This window comes from Lepisosteus platostomus, chromosome 2 (assembly GCF_059453375.1).
Source record: "Lepisosteus platostomus isolate fLepPlt1 chromosome 2, fLepPlt1.hap1, whole genome shotgun sequence".
Classification (NCBI taxonomy): Eukaryota; Metazoa; Chordata; class Actinopteri; order Semionotiformes; family Lepisosteidae; genus Lepisosteus; species Lepisosteus platostomus.
Window position 1 is genome coordinate 11,908,246 of NC_142612.1, and position 22,286 is coordinate 11,930,531.

At 35.8% G+C, this 22,286-nt stretch overlaps 1 protein-coding gene across 4 annotated transcripts in view; it reads right to left on the reverse strand.

Moving 5' to 3' along the window:
- Positions 1–22,286, reverse strand: part of gabrb3 (gamma-aminobutyric acid type A receptor subunit beta3) — a 113,842-nt gene that overhangs the window by 28,632 nt on the left and 62,924 nt on the right. For all 4 annotated transcript variants that reach the window (XM_088598165.1, XM_088598175.1, XM_088598183.1 and 1 more), the window contains 3 exons: positions 6,532–6,752; positions 3,924–4,006; positions 2,681–2,818 (listed from right to left, as the gene is read on the reverse strand). In XM_088598165.1, coding sequence (XP_088454291.1) covers positions 2,681–2,818; positions 3,924–4,006; positions 6,532–6,752 — 442 coding nt within the window. The remainder of the gene's footprint in view (positions 1–2,680; positions 2,819–3,923; positions 4,007–6,531; positions 6,753–22,286) is intronic.

Below are 22,286 nucleotides of genomic sequence, written 5' to 3' on the forward strand. Positions count from 1 at the left end.
ATATACTGGATACTGTAGTATATGAATCAATGTGTTGGGAGCAGACAAACATTATACTGACAGTGTGTTGTTTTTTATTTCAATAGAATGGTGGTACACATTTGTGCAATGGTTTACTAATTGGCTAAACACATTTGTTTCTTTGTGTGTGTTCACGACGTTTTGATTAGTACTCTAAACCCCTTAATTTATACTAAACAGAAAGGATTATCCAGCAAACAATGAGAAGTAAAACAAATAGTCTTTCTTAGTCAGCTTGCCCATTATGTTCAAAAGCCAACAACAAGCCAGCACAGGCATTGTTATCCACTCTCAAAATACATAAAAAATAATATCCATTATGGATCTCATTAATTTAGGAACTAAAATGCAGAGGATGAATCATTACTGTATCACTTGCATGAGTGTTAGGAGCTTTATAAGAGAATAATTTATGCTGTGCGTCTTGGGCTTCATGAATATATGATGTGCTGTATGAAGCTCTGCATTTTTTAAAAAGGGCTTTAAGAAACAGCAGGATAATTGCCACTCCATTATCATTCACCATTCTAGTGTAATTTTTGGTAAAGCCAGTGTATGAAGCAAACTTGTTAATTAGACAGGTTTTCGAATGAGTGGTACAAAGGTTCTCCTGGGATCACTCAAGATGAGCATGAGGATCATAGGATGGAAAACTGGATTAGATTTTATGATAAACTTTAACAAAGCTAATCGTTTCCATGCACCTCAAGCAGAAATACCAGAAATAGCTTTTTAGTATAAAATATTTTAGACTTACAGATGTGGAGTTAAAGAAACAAAAGGTCAAAAAGAAAACAAAATAGATATAGGGAACAAGTAAATGTTTATTCCATGCTGAAAGGAGAAGAAAAGTAACACAACATTTTGGCTGTATAGTCTTCTTCGGGTGTGGAAGGCTCCACAGCCAAAATGTGTTTTTTGTCTCTTTTCAGCATGGAATAAACCTTTACTTGTTCCTTTGCAGCCTACGCATGCTGACACAGCTGCCTACTTGAACTACAGTATATATAGATATATGCTCATATATAAAAAAAATATTTTAAAAAGTAAAAATAAAGTTTTACACGCATTTCCAGTAGTTCACAGTTCCAGAGAGATAAACAGCAAAATTCTTTTCGTTTATGGGACTGTGTTTGTACAGTAGATATTAAGGAGAAAATGAGCAAGTGAGTGAATGCAGAAGCACAATTAAATATATTTAACAGAGAATCTGTCCAAAAGATATGTTAACACAGAGGTATTGTCTGGTCATCGTTTTTCTTGTTATCACTTAATTGATATACAGTAGACTTACATCTTAATGCATTTTTGATTAGGCAGAGGCCAAGAGTAATGTCTTTTATTACTTTGAAAGAAAAATCTTTTCCTTTTCCTTGTACTATGTTTAAGACCAAAACCATTTAATGCTATTCAGTTTTATAATGGTAAAACAAAATGACGGAAGTAAAATAATGAAACTTCACTGCTGGTACTGTATAAAATAAATGCAGATGTAGTGTGATGAAGGCCAACAAATACGTCTAAGTAACAATGACATATTGAAATATTTGAAGGAGTATAGTTGATTACATTTTGAGTATGTACTGTATGTGCACTCTTGCTACTGCTAAAATGGGAACATTAGAGAATGGCTGCAACTTCGCATGAGTAAGTGATTTACTATTTAGGTACCAGCATGTAATACACATCAATAGTGAAAAAAGAGGTGCAGCCTGTCAAGGCACAATGGGTGATAAAATTACAACTAGTAAGGATTTAGCATTCTCTACAAGAGCATTTTTTCCCATCTGAAATGGGGTCTTTTTCAGTTTTCTTTTCCAAATTGAAAAGAATAAGGATTGTGTCATAAATAATAGTTTTTCACTGTTTGTGACGCAGTTGTTAGCAACACACACATTTACAGGGGAGCCCCCCTTTACATTTTACAGTATGTACAGATGCCTATTCCGTATTTTTGTGTCTACAATCAGTCAAATCCAAGGAAACTCCACTCTGTCTTTTTTGCAACTTGTAAGAAACAAGGTAAGGAACAAAATCCTCTGTCCATTTTGTTTAAACTGCAGTTTCATCTGGTACTACACTGTACACGATACAGTGAGCAGGCTTATGGTTGCAGAACAAGCCACAGGCAGTGGCATGAAATATTATTGCATTGGATAACATTGGTCCTACAGGTAAATAGTGTTTCTATCCAGATCACCCTGAAGAAGAAGGAAGATGTCAGTGGTTGTTTGTCTGTTGTGGAGAAATATTGGCCATATTTTGTGTCAGACAGGATCAGAAAAGTGAAACAAGTTTTAAATATTTGATTATGCCTTCTCCTTAAGCTCTTCTGTCTTTGTATGGGCAAGTTAAAGATTCTGCATCTTTCCATTTTCTAATTGGTAAGCAATGAAGCAATAGATGCAAGGTAGGGTACATCCTGACGGGGCACCAGTCTATTGCAGGAACACAAACACTCACATTTGGGCCATTTTTCCCAGAATCCAATTGACCTATCAAGTCCATGCAGTTAGCATCCCAGGAATTGAACCTAGGACCCATGGTACTGCAACACAGTAATGCTAACCACTGCACCATCATGCAGTGTGCATTTATAGTCAACCATCTAAAATGTTATTTATTGACAAACCTTAATGGCAGAGACTGTGATTTTTACCTGTGGCAAAGACAACATTCTTCGAAACCAGTCGGTGTTCCACAATGGAGAATTGAGGCAACTCAATCCGGGACACACCTGTGACTGCACTGTCCCCACCTCTCCAGTAGAATTCAATATCATCTGTTGTGTAGCCATCTGGATAGCACAGAAAAAAGAGAAATCCTGTAAGGTCCCCGAACAAGAAAGGTCAGCAAGCACTCTAGTTCTTGCACATTTGCATTGACATCCAATTACTGGATTATGACTAATTAGCAGGAAAATAGTATAATTGGTGCCTAAAATGCCTAAGAGGAAAATAATAATAATTTTACATGATAATGTGGGGATGTAGCACCAATTCTTCGTGAACTAACCAATGTTGACCAATAGTTTGAGGAAAACATGTATGCCAGGTAATATACTGTACATGTACTGTACAGAACATCCATTTGCTTTTGTGTCAGCTGATATTACCAGTGATGACAGGTAGATGATTACTATCCATGATTCATGAAGAGCCAGCTTGAACTACACTGTTTGTATACTTCCATTAATCATATATAAATCTTCAACAAGTTCTGAAAAGTCAAAACAATGATATACAGTATGAAGTGATCACCAGTCAACTTAATAGCCCTTTCAATTTGTATGATTTGCATGCACAAGGAGTATGATACCTTGTTTTTAACATAGGTCAACATATTCCAAGTATCTCTGATAGCATTTCTGACATAAAAAATAATTGAGCACTTTTGGAAACCTTAATGTGTTGCGCTTAAGAGCATTAAACAATGTCAGTCATTAGTTTCAACAAGAAAAAAACAATGCTTTTCATAATTAAAGTGGGAGTACTAGTTTAGTTGGAAAATCCCAAATTGTGTATTATATAAAATAATAGGTCTCACTCCAACACTCAACATTTAGTTTTATTTCCAATGCACTTCTTTCCACATTTCAGTATGGATCTAGTGATAGACCCAGTTGAGCATAACAAAGTAAATGTATCTTAGTGCCTGAGTCATACAGTCTGGATTTCACTATATTGTTGAATAAACAGGGAATAAGTGAATATTAAAGAAATTATAAATACCAACTTAAAAGGACAGCAAACATCAATTATTATTATTATTATAATTATTAGATTGGTTGTAATATTTTTATATTGTAAAAATAAAAAAAATGTAATGTTTACATTGCATGTAAACATGCAATGGCTTCCTGATTTACTGTATGCATTCACATGTCTTTGTGGACATCTTACAGCTTTCTATTTCCAAGGTGCAGTTCTGTTCATCCAGTGGGTACCTCCTCAGATCCATCATACAGGCAGCTGTTGTTGTGATCCTAAATCAAAATCAAATTTATGGAGACACCTTTTAAAAAGTAACCAAGGAAATGAACCTTTTCTTACTTATTTTCAAGCTGTCTAACTTGGAAGTGACCAAGACAAAAGACAATGTGTGCACTGGACAAGCTCTGTGCCTTTTGTTTAGCTCTGTTATTAAATATGTTATCCATGAATTGAATGTGTTTTTGTTTAACAAGGCACTAGCCACCTTCACAGATTTAATTACCTTATTGATATGTCCTGCCTTGCAGTGCGAAGTGCTCAGAGTTACTGCACACAAATGCACACTGAGGAATTCAAATTTGCATCCCAACCACCTCTGATATTACTTTGGTTTAGTTATTTGTGAAAAGAATAAACCTTCAGCAATTGTTGCCTTCAGTATGTTGCTGTGAATTTTTTTGTAAGCATATGAATTTTTATACTAGTGTTGTGAGTTTTAGAGATAATGTAAAATCAATATTTCAGGTCCTGGTAACATAACATCAGACCTTAGAAATTATATTAACAGTGTGTGTTCCGATTTGTCAACGTCTACAGTATATGCAAATTTTGTCCAGTCATTCCAGATCCATCTGTATGAGACCATTACTTAGGAATCGCTTCTATTGTCATAGTCACGGTCTTCAAATATCCCTGATTATTGGTGTCAAGCATTGTCTTGTAAAATATACAATACTCAATTAATAAAAACATGGTGCAATGAATGCACCCTATTAAATACGTACATACAAACTTTCCAAGTGGGCCTGCTTACTCCTTCCAGGAGTAGCTCATGTACTGTGTGCTGAAGTTCAAATCACTGCAATTCACAGTCTGAAAAAGTGGCTTGGACTTCACTTTATTCAGGGAGCTTACAGTATATGGTCATGTCAAGTGATTTTTGCAAAATGTCTCCTTACTAACCATGAACAGAAATTTTGACATAGTTTTCAGGTTATAGGTGAGGTTAATTCCATTTGAGATACAATCATTTGAATTTCACTTCAAGCAGAAAAAGTAATAGCAGGAATATTTTTTTGCATAGTGGAAGTGCCTACTATATACTGTATTAGGAAACAAACGCACAGTCTCATTGCATTTACAGTACAAACAGCTGTCCTAATGTCAAAATGGTCCTAAGTCATTTTAAAACAGAAAAATTATCTTGCAAATAAATGTATTAGTAAGGAAAGAGCATGCAAGAACATTCTAAGACTTCTAAGACAGTGAATACACATTGTGATAAAGTAAAATTAAATAGTTTTGTCTTGGATTAACTTCTCTGAAACTTTTGTTATGTCCAGAAAAGTCTGGAGAGAGTTTCAGAAGATATAATGACATGGATAATGTCAGTCACAAAAGAAGTTCTCAACACAGTTTGTGATGGAGGGAAAAAATCATGGTGGCACAACACCTTTCTCAACACCTTTTCAATGGTTTACAAACCTTTCAGGGTTTCTGTATTTTCATGTTTAAGAGAAGCAGACATAAACTGAACTGTTCCTACTATAGATACTCTCAGAGTCCTATAAGGCCCACCAAGATGAGTCAACTTGTTTGTATACTGTACATTCAGTATTTATTACATACAGTATACAGTAATTAGATGTTGTCCAGAAAACAAGTCTGAGATTAATCAATATTTTGATAAAGTTATGCTTTATGATGATATACGCTTATTACAGTGGTAACTGTACATTGCCTCAGTTTAATACATTTGTATGATTTTGTATAAATTTATATACTGTTACTTTTATCTATTTTTATTTTGTGTAGCACAAGTATTGTTTTAAAACAGCAGCAAAAAATGGAAATCCTATGATACATCACTCACGCCATGGTTTATATAGTATTTACCACAAAAAACCATGCTGAATACAAAGTATTCTAAATAAAAAATATAGATCAATTAGCATTTTATTAGCAGACTCAAAGCTAAATGAAGAACAAATCAGTCTTTTTCAAAGAAAATCACATGAAAGGACCACTTAAGTGTGCCATTTAGACATTATTTAGAGTTTTGTTTAAAAAGAATTATTTCTTTAAACAGATTTTACAACTGCTTTGTTGTGGTATTTTGACATTGCCTGATTACTGCGTGATCAGATGATCAAAGCGTCACTTATTTAAAGTGAAATGGGTGTTAGTGTTACACAAAGTAAATGTACAGTACATTTTGCATTGACCTTTCAGTGTTGCAAGACACAGCATCCTTTTTTGCAGTGCTAATTAAACACTTTGTCTAACCAATGAATTTTCATTGGTTCTGTTAGTCTTTACTGTAACTGCAGGGCATTCCCAATATAGCAAACTATAGTATAAATAGATAAAACCTGACTGTTGACACTGCCTGTGAGATTAAGAAACACTGAGCCTGTCACATGTTCTCTGCAGGCTTTCCCTGCAGCTGAAGTCTGGAGTTATATAATATATTCAGCCACAGCTCTCGTACAAAATCCCCTCAGATGTAAATGTCAAGAGTACTAATGAATTGCAGAGAATGATTTTTTATCTTCACTTCCCGTTTAACAATACCAACCTCAGGCCATATAACACTGTACCATCTGGATGTAGGCGAATCATCCGGTTTTTCACTGTAACGCCATGGACAAAGGATTTCTTATCATTTAAAAAGTAGGTGTCAGGCACCCACAGCTGATCCGCTACCCGGTTATCAAGTGTCAGGTTTAATGGGATTCCTGAATATGCAAGCCTCTTGTCTCTCCAGTACTGTTGAAAGTACATAGTCAATGTGTAATCCTAAAATAAAAAAGAGAAGAAAGAATGATATTAATTTTTTTCCCTGTCCAAATTATAGAACAAGCTTTTCTTGATCTTTTAAAAACTGAGGAATCAAATTAGGACACCCTACACAGAATTCCTGTAATAGGCACTAAACACAGATTGAATCCTGATCATATATTTTTATTATATATTCCTCAGATTTCAAGATTCTAAACACTTACTATGATACTAGTCACTAAGAGAAATCTTTAATCTAAGTAAATAGTGGCCGTATTTCTTTTTCCAACAGACAGCAGACCTGACATTGACAAAGCAATATTGCACTTATGCTTTAATTCCTTTAATTCCTTATTGTAATATATTTTTGGCATTTGGCCACTATTTGCTTGAATCAGGATTCATTCACTTTATGTAATCCTCTAAACAATACACAACATATGTGACCTTGGCCATTAGGGAAAATAGTGCTCAGTCCAAAAGACAGTCATCCTTCTGTTGAAAACAAATTGTGTTGCTAGTGGTGTTTGCAATACAGAATGGAGGAATAACACACAATGTTGTGTTTCATGGTACTGTATATACTGAAATGCACAAATAGGAAAATCCAGAAGAAAAGTTGTTTTCTCTTTCTTTTTTGTCATCTTAATTCAGGCATCAAGATCGGAGTGTCACTTCTTGGTTCTAAAACTCACTGATTGTACATTCTTTTGCGAAAAAGATTGATTTATATGCTTTACATACACTACCAACTGTTATAGAGTATGCCTCCATGAAAAACCTTTGGAAATGGAACTTACAGTACCATGGTAAAGTATTAATAAAGCACTTCACAAAATTAAAACGAATCCCGATTTAAAGTCCAAAAAGTATGGCGGAAACAAATTTTAAACTTTTCGATTCTGGAAAAAAAAAAAAACATTTACATTTTTTATCTAGTGATAAAGCTCTAAAACTTTCACAATTAAAAAGCACACCTGCATTTAGTCTAACTAGATGTTTGGCTTTGAACTGCTATTTAGAGCTCTACCATAAATTTTGTTCTTTACCGAAGCAAAAGAAATAAATTAAATCATCCATAGCTCGTACAATGCATGCAGTTCAAAGCTTTCATTGCAATACACATGTTACATTTTTTGGATTGGCTTTCTTTACCACTGTCAAGAGCTGTTGACTCAGGGGGCTTCCTCTAGAGAAGACCAGACTAAACCTTATCGAAATGAAAGCTATAACCCATAGACCAGAGCTTGGAATAGATTTTATGTTTGTCAAAGTGTTATTTATAGAACTGCCAAATAATGCTTTGCAAGACTGTGTTTTAGGATCCAGGCTACATTCTACAGACACATTGCATCTTCATTAAGGTTCAGTGCACAGCTCGCTACAAAAGCCTGGATGCCTACAGTAGGTGTCAATGAAGGATAAAACTTATCAATTTGTTTTACTCTTAAGACAGTACATACAGAACAATCCCTCATCAATCACATTCCTTTAATTTAACTGTTAATTAAGCAATAATTCACAATTTAATAAAACTCCTTTATAAAACACATTTTGCGATAGTTACAGTATGCCTCACTCCACAGAATGTCACCATCATCAGCAAAAATAATGTAATCAGTAAGTTGGCTCCTGAAATCCAATAGAAAAATGTATCATAATAAGATGTTTGAAAACAATACTTTTTTCTTTTAGGATGATTTTTGAAGATTGTAACAATTAAGATGCATATTAAATGATTTTTTTTGTAATTTAGTTTGGTTTACATCCTGAGGGAAATTAAGACCTAGCACTCTGTCCTTTAAGATATTGTAAACTGTTAGCATAAGAGAGCCCATTTAAATCTCATTTAACATCATCTGTTTGAAAGTCTTTCTTGTCTTATTATTTCACTTACAGGTAGCTACTCAACTACCAAAGAGCAAAACAGGTCATGTGTTTTTGGCATGTGTACTTTTACAGATACCATATTGGATTTTAACTGAACCTTACTGATAATTTAGCTTTTAAAAGAAGTTGCTTGATTCCATTTATGATTGCACCTTTGATGTAATTTAAATATTTAATTGGCTTTGCTACCTTTCAAAAGTGTCTGAAAAAGAAAAAAAACTGATTTATCATTCAGTTCAGCAATCAGACAACCGCTAAACCATTTAGGGAAGGTGATACCACTTTATACTGCCTTTTTGTTCTCCTAATCCATTTATAAATGACCCTGCTTTAAAAGGAAATGCAGTCATGAAAGCATGGAGCTGTGGTGAATTAATTTAACAGATTTTGAATATTCAGCAGTTTATCAAGAAAGCATTTTTTCAAGGATTTAGGTCTCAGAGATACATACCTCAAAGTACATACAGTGTATGCTGGAACAAGTTGTTTATAATTTAATCATCTAATGTTCCTTTGGGAGCTTGGTTCTATTAATAAATCCATCAGAGGTAATAATAAATTAACTTTGATATGATGCTTTCCATTATGCTGACTAATAATATATAAATAACTGATAATGGTTACTACATAAATTTGGTATACTGTATCAGAAACCAATTTGGAAACTGCTTTAGAGTCCCTGCTTTCCTGTTAAATTATTCTATTTCATGTTTCAATCTTTTGACACATTCATGGTATTTTAATCAGAACTGTTTACTTTATATATTATATACATATACATAATATGTTACATACATATTACAATATTCACTGCTTTGAGATATCCTGGCTTAGCCAGTTGTTAAGAGACAATTGATACTACAAAAATAACAAATGCAAATGAAATCTGCTAGTATTTCTGTGAATTACAAAATATAACATGTTTGGCAAAGTCACAAACACAGAGAACAGCATAGTGACTCTCAATCTTAAAAGTTCTTAGTCTTAATGCAGAACATATCAATTATTTCAGGTGGGTAGCTGCACCAGCATGCATAGTCTGCAAAGGAACAAGTGATAGGTTTATTCCATGCTGAAAAGAAGAGAGACAACACAATGTTTCGGCTGTGAAACCTTCAGGTGTGAAGAAGGCACACCTCACACCTCACACCTGAAGAAAGGCTTCACAGCTGAAACGTTGTGTTTTCTCTCTTCTCTTTTCAGCATGGAATAAACCTATTTCTTGTTACTTATCAAATATTTATGCATTTTTGTCTGTTACATAATTCAGAATTCATTGTTTGGTTTGATACACTTCTGGTTTATATTTCAGTATATATGAAAGAATAAAGACAAACCATACACTTGAAATCATGTTTTTTGTTGTGTTTTTTTAAAATGTAATTAGCATTAGAAGTTCATCCTGTGATTAAGTTTATATATTCTTTTCAGGAGCAGGTATTTTTTGTGATCAACATTTTTAATGAATTTTCAAACATAGATTAATAAAAAACAAATTAGAACAAACATCAACAATACAGTATCAATACAATACAGTCATACAATTTTATCCAAATACTCATGGAATACTAATTTAATACATATCAATATAGAATACGTACACTATTCAATATGTGTATTTTGTCACGCCCCACACTCTTACTCGGAAACGCCCTTCTGTCCCTGTCACATTCCACACTCTCCATCGCAAACGACGTTACATTCCCGGAACCTCTGCTTCACAATCTCACCCCTGATTGAACCCATCACATTCTCACATGCATCAGATTCCTCAAATTCTCACTCCCTAACCAATCATCCAATCACACCCCTTTCCTTTTGTCACGCCCTCTGCAGCCAGAGGGCGCTCCTTCTCTGTCCTGTCTCTAGTTTCCGGTCTGCTGTCCTTCCTGTCCCTCTCTTTCCCTTGGGCTATATATTTCCGGGTCTTGCACTCTGTCCTGGCTCAGCATTGACGTTCGGATGTCCTGAGACCCGCCTAGCACCAGGGCGCCCCACGTCCGCTCCCTGAGGGCATAGGTTTCTATACGGCATTCCTGAACTCTTTGCACTAATGAGCCCGGGCCTTTTTCCCGTCTCGCCGCTACGCATATGGGTCTTTTTCTGCTCTCCTGCTCCCCACGGTTAGTCCCTTTGGACGTCCGTGACACCTTTCAGTATTTAAACCCCCTTCGCACACCTTCCCATGCTCACTATTGAGAAGCCTTTCATAGTATTCTCCAGTGTGTTCTGCCTCTGCCTCTGCCTCTGCCTCTGCCTCATCGACCCAGCCTTTGGATTGTCCCTTTGCTACTCTGTGTCCTGTGGGATTCCGGTCACGCATAAGGATCCTCCTATTCCATGTATAGGTTCTGTGACACTTATTTTTTTTAGAAAAGAAGCATACTTTGAAACAACTGTGAAAATCAATTTTCAATATTGAATTGTTTTAAGGTTTCCCTTATTTATTCCAGAGGTTGTACATTCTAAGTTTACAATTTATTGAAAAGTAAGTATCCAGTATTTATCTGACTCAATGTATGGGCTCAGCTGTGAAGCTAGCAAAAAGCAGTCTTTTCTGAATTAAAGTAAAAGGAACATAACAATCGTCATTCAACAAACACGGGCAAGGATCTAGTTTGAAATGTACTGTCCTATGTAACAATTAGTTTGACCACTGAAGTACAGACATGAGTCCAGAGGTTGTGGATAACTGGATTTTTCTAAAACATGTGTAATACAGTTCCTACAAAATCTGACATAGTGTACACACTAAGCTTGTAATTTGTCCCACTCTGAACCTTTTATAAGGTGTGACATAAAGAACATCTTATAAATTAGTCAACAAGCTGGTGACTGAGTTTTTTGAGGCTGTAATTGGATTAGACCATTCCATTCCCAGTTCAGGACCAATTCCTCCCTTTCCCTCTCCCATATTGCTTTTATTGGCAACTTTTTGCATATACACTCCTTGAGTAATTGTTACTGATCTTTGTTATCTGGCAGCTGGATCAATCCATCTTTCGATTGGATGTAGGGGCATGTTCCATGGCACACCATAAGCCTTTATTACTTATCGAAATCTTAACCGAAATCTGCTTTAGATTTCTTGAAATGTACAGTACTGTACATAAACTTGTCTCACCATAAACATCTTTTATCTTATTTATGCCCTTTGAGCTCTATGATATGTATGTGAAAGGCTTGAGTTCTGTCTGTAAATACAAATTATGCCAGATAGGAGATAGCCAATGAAATTTAGGAGGGCTATTCATGATATTTTCTAACTTTTTCTAGGCTTAGTGTGAATTCAGGATGATATTCCTAAACGTGAGTGTGGCTTCACTAAGGAAACATCTGTACTGTAGATCTCCACTGCACTGCAGTCCTCATCCATACTGTAGGTAGGGGACATGCTTTCATGTTCTCAGATATACTGATGCAAGGTGTTCAAAAAGAGATCAAACAGCAGGGGTGATATGGGACACCCTTGCCTTGTTTCTCTGTGCAGCTAAAGAGGAGATGATTGACAATTGCAGATAAATAAGGGGAACAATACAAAGTCTATCATGGACATACAGTAACATTTGGACCAGACCTAAACTGTTCTAAAATCTCCTATCAATAAGGTTATTCCACCCTGTCAAAGACTTTCTGCATCAAGGGACACAACACAATAATTTGGGAGAATATTAGCAGTGGTGATAATATGTAACAACCTGGGTACTGTTTATTGTTTGAAGCAGCTTTTCTCCCTCATACAGTGCCTTGCGAAAGTATTCGGCCCCCTTGAACTTTTCAACCTTTTGCCACATTTCAGGCTTCAAACATAAAGATATAAATTTTTTATTTTATGTGAAGAATCACCAACAAGTGGGACACAATTGTGAAGTGGAACGAAATCTATTGGATTTTTGAAACTTTTTTAACTAATAAAAAAATGAAAAGTGGGGCGTGCAAAATTATTCGGCCCCCTTGCGTTAATACTTTGTAGAGCCACCTTTTGCTGCGATTACAGCTGCAAGTCGCTTGGGGTATGTCTCTATCAGTTTTGCACATCGAGAGACTGAAATTCTTGCCCATTCTTCCTTGCAAAACAGCTCGAGCTCAGTGAGGTTGGATGGAGAGCGTTTGTGAACAGCAGTTTTCAGCTCTTTCCACAGATTCTCGATTGGATTCAGGTCTGGACTTTGACTTGGCCATTCAAACACCTGGATACGTTTATTTGTGAACCATTCCTTTGTAGATTTTGCTGTATGTTTGGGATCATTGTCTTGTTGGAAGATAAATCTCCGTCCCAGTTTCAGGTCTTTTGCAGACTCCAACAGGTTTTCATCCAGAATGGTCCTGTATTTGGCTGCATCCATCTTCCCCTCAATTTTAACCATCTTCCCTGTCCCTGCTGAAGAAAAGCAGGCCCAAACCATGATGCTGCCACCACCATGTTTGACAGTGGGGATGGTGTGTTGAGGGTGATGAGCTGTGTTGCTTTTACGCCAAACATATCGTTTTGCATTGTGGCCAAAAAGTTCGATTTTGGTTTCATCTGACCAGAGCACCTTCTTCCACATGTTTGGGGTGTCTCCCAGGTGGCTTGTGGCAAACTTTAGACGAGACTTTTTTTGGATATCTTTGAGAAATGGCTTTCTTCTTGCCACTCTTCCATAAAGGCCAGATTTGTGCAGTGTAAGACTGATTGTTGTCCTATGGACAGACTCTCCCACCTCAGCTGTAGTTCTCTGCAGTTCATCCAGAGTGATCATGGGCCTCTTGGCTGCATCTCTGATCAGTCTTCTCCTTGTCTGAGCTGAAAGTTTAGAGGGACGGCCAGGTCTTGGTAGATTTGCAGTGGTCTGATACTCCTTCCATTTCAAGATGATCGCTTGCACAGTGCTCCTTGGGATGTTTGAAGCTTGGGAAATCTTTTTGTATCCAAATCCGGCTTTAAACTTCTCCACAACAGTATTACGGACCTGCCTGGTGTGTTCCTTGGTTTTCATGATGCTCTCTGCGCTTTCAACAGAACCTTGAGACTATCACAGAGCAGGTGCATTTATACAGAGACTTGATTACACACAGGTGGATTCTATTTATCACCATCAGTCATTTAGGACAACATTGGATCATTCAGAGATCCTCGCTGAACTTCTGGAGTGAGTCTGCTGCACTGAAAGTAAAGGGGCCGAATAATTTTGCACACCCAACTTTTCATTTTTTTATTAGTTAAAAAAGTTTCAAAAATCCAATATATTTCGTTCCACTTCACAATTGTGTCCCACTTGTTGGTGATTCTTCACATAAAATAAAAAATTTATATCTTTATGTTTGAAGCCTGAAATGTGGCAAAAGGTTGAAAAGTTCAAGGGGGCCGAATACTTTCGCAAGGCACTGTAAAGCCAGTTTCATGTATTAATTTGTCAGATTGTCATCAATGCCATCACCAGATCCTTTTCATATACTGTAGCTTAACGGCAATACAAATGACTGATGCCAGGCGGTATTTTGAACATTTCACTGTCTCTTCATATTTTTTCAACAAAAGAGTAATTAAAGCTGTTTTCTGCCCCCCGTGAAATGAACAAGTCTCCACTGCTCCATATTTAATTGATTCCAAGATCAGAGGGTGCTGCTCATCACGTAAAGCTACTGCAGTCATAATTCAGGTGGAATTCTGTTTAGCCAAGATCAGCAAATGTTTTTACCTACTGCACTTAATCTCTCCTTAACTTGTTTTTTATATGCTACAGTATCTCAAACTGAAAAGAAAAACCCTGCACAAACACTGGCAGCATAGGCTAAATGAATCTGTCCCACCACTTAAGGCTGAGTGGTGATTACTCAAGAATCTTCATCCACAAAACACAGGCGTAACCAAACATCAGTCTCACATACACATTTTCTATGAAAGCATATAAACTCCTGTGCATTGAATGTGCAACCTTAACTATCCATGAAAACATTTTTTATGAATCCATATGAAACATCAAGGTGGAGTTTGGATGTTTTCCCCATGTTCTTGTGGGTTTCCTCTGGGTGCTCCGGTTTCCTCCCACAGTCCAGAGATATATTGGTATTATAACTGACTTCTAGGAAGATTGTACCTGGTGAGTGTGCGCTTGCCTGTCTCTGTGTGCCCTGCAATGGACTGGTGTCCTGTCCAGAGTGTGCCCCACACTGTGCCAATTGCTAGCCAAACAGTTAGAAAATGAATGGATGGATCTTCTTCAGAGTTCTTACACAGTTCTTATGTTCTAAAGAAAGATTTATAATGATTTAACACAAGCACTGGGGTCACCTCTACAAACAAAATGTTTGCATTGACATATTTATTGACTCTACCTCTTTAACTACATTGTATTTCAAACAAAAGAGCAAGTCTGAAGAGAAGCCTCAGGGAGGCTGTAGGAGTTGATTTTGGATGTTTAAATGAATCTCTCTGTTGAGAATGATATTTCATAAATAATTGGAGTACTTTAAACTTTATTCAGGATAGAAGCCTTCAAAACAAACCACTCATTGAAACAAGTGCCACTCAGACTGTGCACTAATTAGTGTTAATGGTAAATTTCTATGCTTATGCACAATATTTTGAATATCATGTTTTCAACTGGTGTTTTATACACAGTTGCTAGCTGACCCCATTCAACTTGAGACTTTTATACAGGACAGGCCTTACATGTGGCCTCTAAACTTAAAATATAATTTGTAAACTCAGCAAAATTATGTAATTGGTTTATTCACATTGTGACATTGTGACCTTTTTACTTATATGAAAATATAATCTGAAAATAAGGAGAGTAGAAATAACACAAACAAAACAGAAGGGGGGACAGGACCTACTGTATATAGCAGTTAAGAATGTGTTGCATTGTACAGTATTTGTTGCTTTGTTTATAAAACATTTATGCTGATTTACCTAAATGAATGGAATTAAACTTACAGCCTATGTGACCATTTTTAATGAGAGGCAAATATTTAAAGCTAAGGTGCTACAGATTCATTACAGGATATTTTTATTATGCAGTTACCATAGTAAGTTACATTTTATCTCTCATTAAAATATGTATACAGTAGGTTATATACAGTAAGTACCTTTTGCACTTCTATTTACAGTATGCTGTGGATCCTCTTTTTTGCTTTTGTTTTCTGTTGAAATTGCAGTAAATGTAATTAAATTATATGTGCCATTATATATGAAGCACTGTACATTTATAATTCTATTTAAAATGAATATAACTTATTAAATTCCTTTTATTTGGAGTTTACCTTTTTAGGACAATGCTCTACAGAACCTAAATATTGAGAATAGTATCTTCTACAGCACTAATGCATCTTTCCAGAAAAGTTGGAATTGCCAGTATATCCCATGATTCCTTAGGACAGTGACGTAGTCTCAGATCAGGCTTTTCCAGCATGCTGCTCTATAAGAAAGACGGATGATATAAATCACCCCACAGGGTGTTTAATATGTTCATATGCCTCTAGAGCATTGCTAATGGCAACAGCTGACCCGACTAATGTGTTAATTCAAACACTGCCAGTAAAAAAGCACTTTACACACAGTGATTGGTAGACTCACACAGAAAGTACAGTTCATGTGTCAAGAAGCTACTGAAACACAAAACACGTCTTATGCAGACTTATTTCAATTGCTCCAAGCTGTGGTCATGTCTCCACGGACATCTCTGAACAGCTAGTGGAATCAATAATGTGATGTGTTGCAGATGAAAAAGCCACTGCAGGCAGATAGCTGGCTATTCGTAATCTTTAATATGGTCATTTTATGTGGTAGTGTCTTTATAAATTACTTTGATTAGCTTGCATTTACTTTTCATTTAGATTTAAGTGTTTTTTAGGTTTAGATTTTACTTGTCTTTTATGGGAACATTGTTACAGTATTTGCTTTTTCTTTACAATGTTATTCTAAACGTTTTAGGAATAAGAAATGATGATCATCAAGGGCAATCTGACTATAATGAGACACTGCCTCCTCTGCATCAATAACAGAAAAACTAGAATAATATAAATCCAAGCCTTTGGTTTTGTTACTGTACTGTATATTCTCCCTCTCACCAGTAAAGTAAGTCACTTACTGTGTGTTAAAAACAAAAAGTCAACACCCACCAGCCACTTCTGGCTTAATAACTCTTTGCCCCATGAACATGCTGAAATGCTGGTAATTGCAGGAAATAAAGCACTTACTGCACAAGCCATTGTTTCAACAGAAAATTAATTTATATAACAAGCAAATAAGTGAAAACATACTGTATGGTGCAGCCTGAACTAATTTTACATTATTTTTTTGTGTGCAAGGAAGAGAAATAGAAATAGAAATAAGAAAATGAAATGAATTAACTTTTACCAAATTATTTATACTGAGGTCCCATGTCCACAAAACTACCCTTTTTGAGAGAGAGAGAGAGAGAGAGAGAGAGAGAGAGAGAGAGAGAGAGAGAGAGAGAGAGAGAGAGAGACCTATCGGTCATGCTAATAAAGCACCTTGAATTGAATTGAGAGAGAGAGAGAGAGAGAGAGAGAGAGAGAGAGAGAGAGATCACTTAATTGGCCATGTACAATTTCTTGTAGTAAGAATTTGTCTTTTCGCATACCCCAACTTGCTCTCCATGAGGGAGAGAAGCTTGGGGTCAGAGCGCAGGGTTAAGGACCTTGCTCAGGGGCCCAACAGAGTAGGATTCCATTACTGGCCGTGGGATACGAACCAGCAACATTCCAGCCGTGCTACCCTTTTTGCTATACTGTATATTCAGCAGACAATAAAAACATACTGTACATTCTTAAGCAGAAACTCAGTCTAAGTTGCTTAAAAACGCATTATTAGGAAGCTGTCTTTATATATTACATTCATGCACCTTTGCAAGAACATAAAATTACACATACAGTACGGCAGGCTTGGGCTTGTAGAACTGACAAGTTTAAAAGATTTATTAATGAATGCTGCTTCATATGAGAAAAAGCTATCCACACAGAATACAAGTACAGTACAATAATGGGATAAAAAATGCTGAGTTTTGCACTTATTAAATATGTCATAGTAAGTGCACACAGGGTGATATCTGTGTTATTTTAAATGAGTCTTAAAAGACAATCCCTTTTCGCTAGACAAGAAATATTTACCTCCCCCCTCAGCTGTGGTTGATTTTACTCTAATATAAAGACATTATTCTTCCTGTAGGGATGGCAACTCAACTAATTAATCATTTTAGATGTTCTTCATAACCAGATGTGTAGGAAATGACCTTACCAGCTGTTTGCTATACTAATACATGTATCTCCTCAAATATAAATATGTGACCGTTGCGGTTCTGAGCGGGCTCGGGCCCTCGCCGCTCCACCCTGCCGGTTTGTCCTGCAAAACCTGTGTGCGAACCCGGGTATCTGGCGTAACACAACAGGGAACCAGCCGAGTCAGCCAAAAGACACCTCCCCCAACCCAGGCGGCTGAGGTCCCTACTATGCGCAGGGAGGGCGGTGACGTCACCTTGCTGAAACTAGCTCCGCTACACATATTTATTTTTAATTTTCTAGTGCAGTTACAGTATATGTTGTATACACATGTACAGTACATACAGTATATACTGTATTTATTTCATTTGCAGCATCACTTCTTACCACAAGTACATTGAATTGCAATGTATTTTAGAAGTACATTGTAATTGGCCCCAAAACATTTCAATGTACAGTATATATTATAATAGCAATTATTATAGCATACAGTACGTTGCCAGAGATAGAATTACACAATGCATTTCAGCTTAACATTATGTGTTTACTAGTTCTTTCATACCCATCATCTTTCATGGTCTTGACTGACGTTGAGCTAATTTAATTTCCTCTAACATCTGTTCTCATCAACTTTAAACAGATGTTCTTAATGATTAAAAATATGTGATGTATACCCAGATAAGAATATGGTTGGCATGTATCATTTTTCTTGATCTTCATTCATACTCCTGTTAAAATAGACTCTAATAAACAATTGATATTTAACACTTATTTTTTATCGTTCATTAAAGTTAGAAGATCCATAATAGCTCCTGAGTGCCTGACTTCTGAATTTTAACATTAACAACACAAGGATAATTGTAAAATACATTATTAGTAACTAATGTTACCGTGCTGTGTCAGCATTGTTTGTAAAGAAATAGGTACTGTAAAGCCACTTTGAAAAAGAAAAACTATTTTGGCTATTCAGCCTTCTTCAGGTTGCATTCTTGTGACTGGGGGAGGCAGCTGCATTTCAGCAAGGCTAGCAACATTTCCACTTCTCAAATGTGCTGCCTTACGCAGGACACTTCATGCAATGGGTATTGTTTGATTATATTTACTGTACATAGCTGTCTTTGGACTATGAGGCATGTAAACAAGGAGAAAGATACAAATAGACAAAATGAGCCCGAATATTTAATTCAGGTTTATCAATGTGAATTTTATCAATAAGATCATCATATTAAAGAATACACTTTGAGTAATGACTAGGCCATTCCCAGTGAGGTTATTTAGTTAGCCTTATATAGGAATGGGCCATAGCATAAATACAGAAACAGACATCTAGACAAAAAATAAAGAGAGAAGGAAGGCAGGATAATACATGAAGCGAGAAAGGGATGCCATCATCATCATCCATAATCTTCCTCTTCCTCCAAAGCTAGTGCCATGAGAGAGCCTACAGTACTTGAAATTAGATTTAGATTTAGTCCAGAAAATTAGTAAATTCCATTCAGAGCCTACAGTATCCCATCAAATTATTTCCCTCAAGTAGAATTTCATTTCCTCTGAACACCAATTACATTTCAACCAGCTGTGCTTCATTCTGCAGGTTCTTCCAATGCGGCCATCTTGGCTCAAGGCCACACTACAGGTCCTGCATTTTGAACCAACATAGTAGTTTTCAAACAAAGCATTCTCTCACTACTTCACACTATTAACTGACCACAAGTAGGTGAAAGTGTTTAAAATACTGCCAAAGAAACACTTCAGCAGGAGATGTAAGATTTCAGAAGTGATTTTATTCTACTGAGGAGACAGAGTGGCTGACAGTAGCACAGCCCAGGGAGAGAAAAGGTCACTCACCTTTCCATTGATTGGATTCCTTTTTAATTGAATTCACAGAAGTTCAAGCTAAACCAGTGTGACAACACTTTTATGAATGTATTGTTAGCTGTCCAAATGCATATGCTACATAAGTATTAGAATAGGTTATGTCTTTTCTATTTGTTAAATGAGGTTTGACCTAGTTATATAAACTGACTTTTTGTATTCAGGAGAAGGAGAGAGGGAGAAAATAAAGTGACTACGCTACTTGCCATTACTGTCAAGGATCCAAGTAATGTTATGTTGTTGTACTGTATGTGTCACTTACAGTATATTCATGTTTATACCCATGATCTCCAACTCTCATTTTTAATACAGGCTTAGATAAGGTACTATACACAGACAACATTAACAATCTTTCTGCACAAATATATACAGTATATATAGCAGAAAAAAAAAACACTTTTTTCTCAGGCAAGAAAACTAGAGTTTTGTAAATAAGGCTGCCTGACTTTAGGTGTAATTTCAAGACTAATTAGACTTTTAACCTAAGGCATACATTTTAAATATGTAAGTCTTCCGTAACTTCCAGGGGGTTCTCTTTGTTTCTCTTCCTGGACCATCATATTGCACTGTTACAAAATAAATCTGAGACTACAACACATCAACATACAGTATAACTTTCAGAAGCATAGCCAAGTAATATACTGTATATAGGCAGTGTGCTTTTCAATACTAACAGTAAAATGAAATAAGAAAAAAAAGGCAATAGACACTGCAATTCTCCTCAGAGATAATTTGCGCATGTTAATGTAAACAGGAATTTTAACCTTTAAGATAAAAAGTTTATAAAAAATGCAGGTGTTGACTCTGTAGAATGTTTAGTGTTATAACTAGAGGATAAGCGACATTAATGCTATAATTTATACAATGCTTTCTGGACAATGTAGAGAGCAAAACAAAGATGAGATATCCTTGACATCTACCCTGTCATTTTCATATGTACTCTACCTTCTGAGGCAGACAAAGAGGAATTAGCATAGTCACTTGACAAGTACAGTACCTTCAGTTATCACTTACATCTCTATATTTAGCTAAGACATATCATTGCACCAGCAAACATTTTCACTTTGTCATCTGACATTTTGCTGCTTTCTGTTTGAAGCAGCTGGTTCTGACAGACTTTGAATTCTAAAAAAAATGGGCATTTCACCTGTTACCCAGGCAACAGAATTATTATTTTTTAAACAGAACAGGGGCCTTGTCTTGAACCTCTAATTTTTGTTCTGATATTTGTTTTCTTCCACAAAAATAATAATATCCCACCGAAAACCTTCAGACAAACCAAATAATTAAGGAGTACTGTAGGTGGAGATGGAGTAACAATACTTTTAATGGCATCTGGAATACTCAAAAGCTTTGAGTGCTCTCATTTCCTCACCAAATATAATATTCAATGACCTTTCTCATATGAAACAGCAGTAAAGTAAAATAGTATTAATACTATTTCTAAGAAGACAAACTCAGAAAAAGTAGATATTATTATAGTTATAGTTAACCCGATACATAGACTCACAGCACATAACCAGGTTTTAATGCCACAATAGTAGTAATTGGGAAAAAACAATTATAAAAAATGAATTACGTCATTCATGTTTTAATACCACTTGTCAATAAAAAGTCCTCAAAATGCAAGATAATAATCACAACAGGAATGTAAAAGTGCTGTGTCCCAAGAGAAATTAAAACTAACACATCACACAATAATGACATGCATGTGTCCATCTAATACAATACAGATCATATTCTGCTTGTACTGTACATCCTGCTAAACAAAGAGAACAACCATAACATATTCACTCCAACATGACACATATTGGATTTTCATAGAAGAAGTTCCACGCATTAGAAGTTGACAAGCATGTTATATGTGCTCAGTCACAAGTGAATCACTTCAGTCACACTCTGCTTCATTCACAAAATCTGCTGGGACATTATCTTCTTGTTTCAATGGACTTTAAATTATTTAAGGTTATGTGGTTTTAGAGTTTCATAAGCAATAAATGCTTAATATGACTTAATGTGTGTTAGAGGTAAATGTTAATGCATATTAAGTATGCTTTGGCCAATGTTTGCTAAATCATTTAAATATATAACTTCATGCATTAGCTAACATATTGCATTAGCATGTGTTATTTTGCACTATTTTTGAGTACATTGTGCATTATTTTGTGTAAATATGGATACTTCAAGGTGTCCACACACACATTTATGCATTATATATTGAAAATAATATTGCACAGCACTTCATTAAGTTGTGTAGTCCAGACACAATTACAAAAGAGAATCTTAGGATCTAACAGGATTTCAAATGGCAATAATATGTAATTAAAATAAAAATGATTTGCATAATGGAATAGTATAATGGAATAGTAAAGCTCCATCTGTTTCGCTTTTTTCTATTCTGGTAAAACTGTTTGTTTGATCTGATCTGATTTTATCCATATTTTAGCAGTACTGTATACAGTATGTTATACAGGAAAAACCTTTTCGCTAAAGGAGGTCCTGTCTGAATCAAAATTTAAAAACCCGGGCCTATATGTGACCGGGGACTCTGTGGTGTGAGGTCCA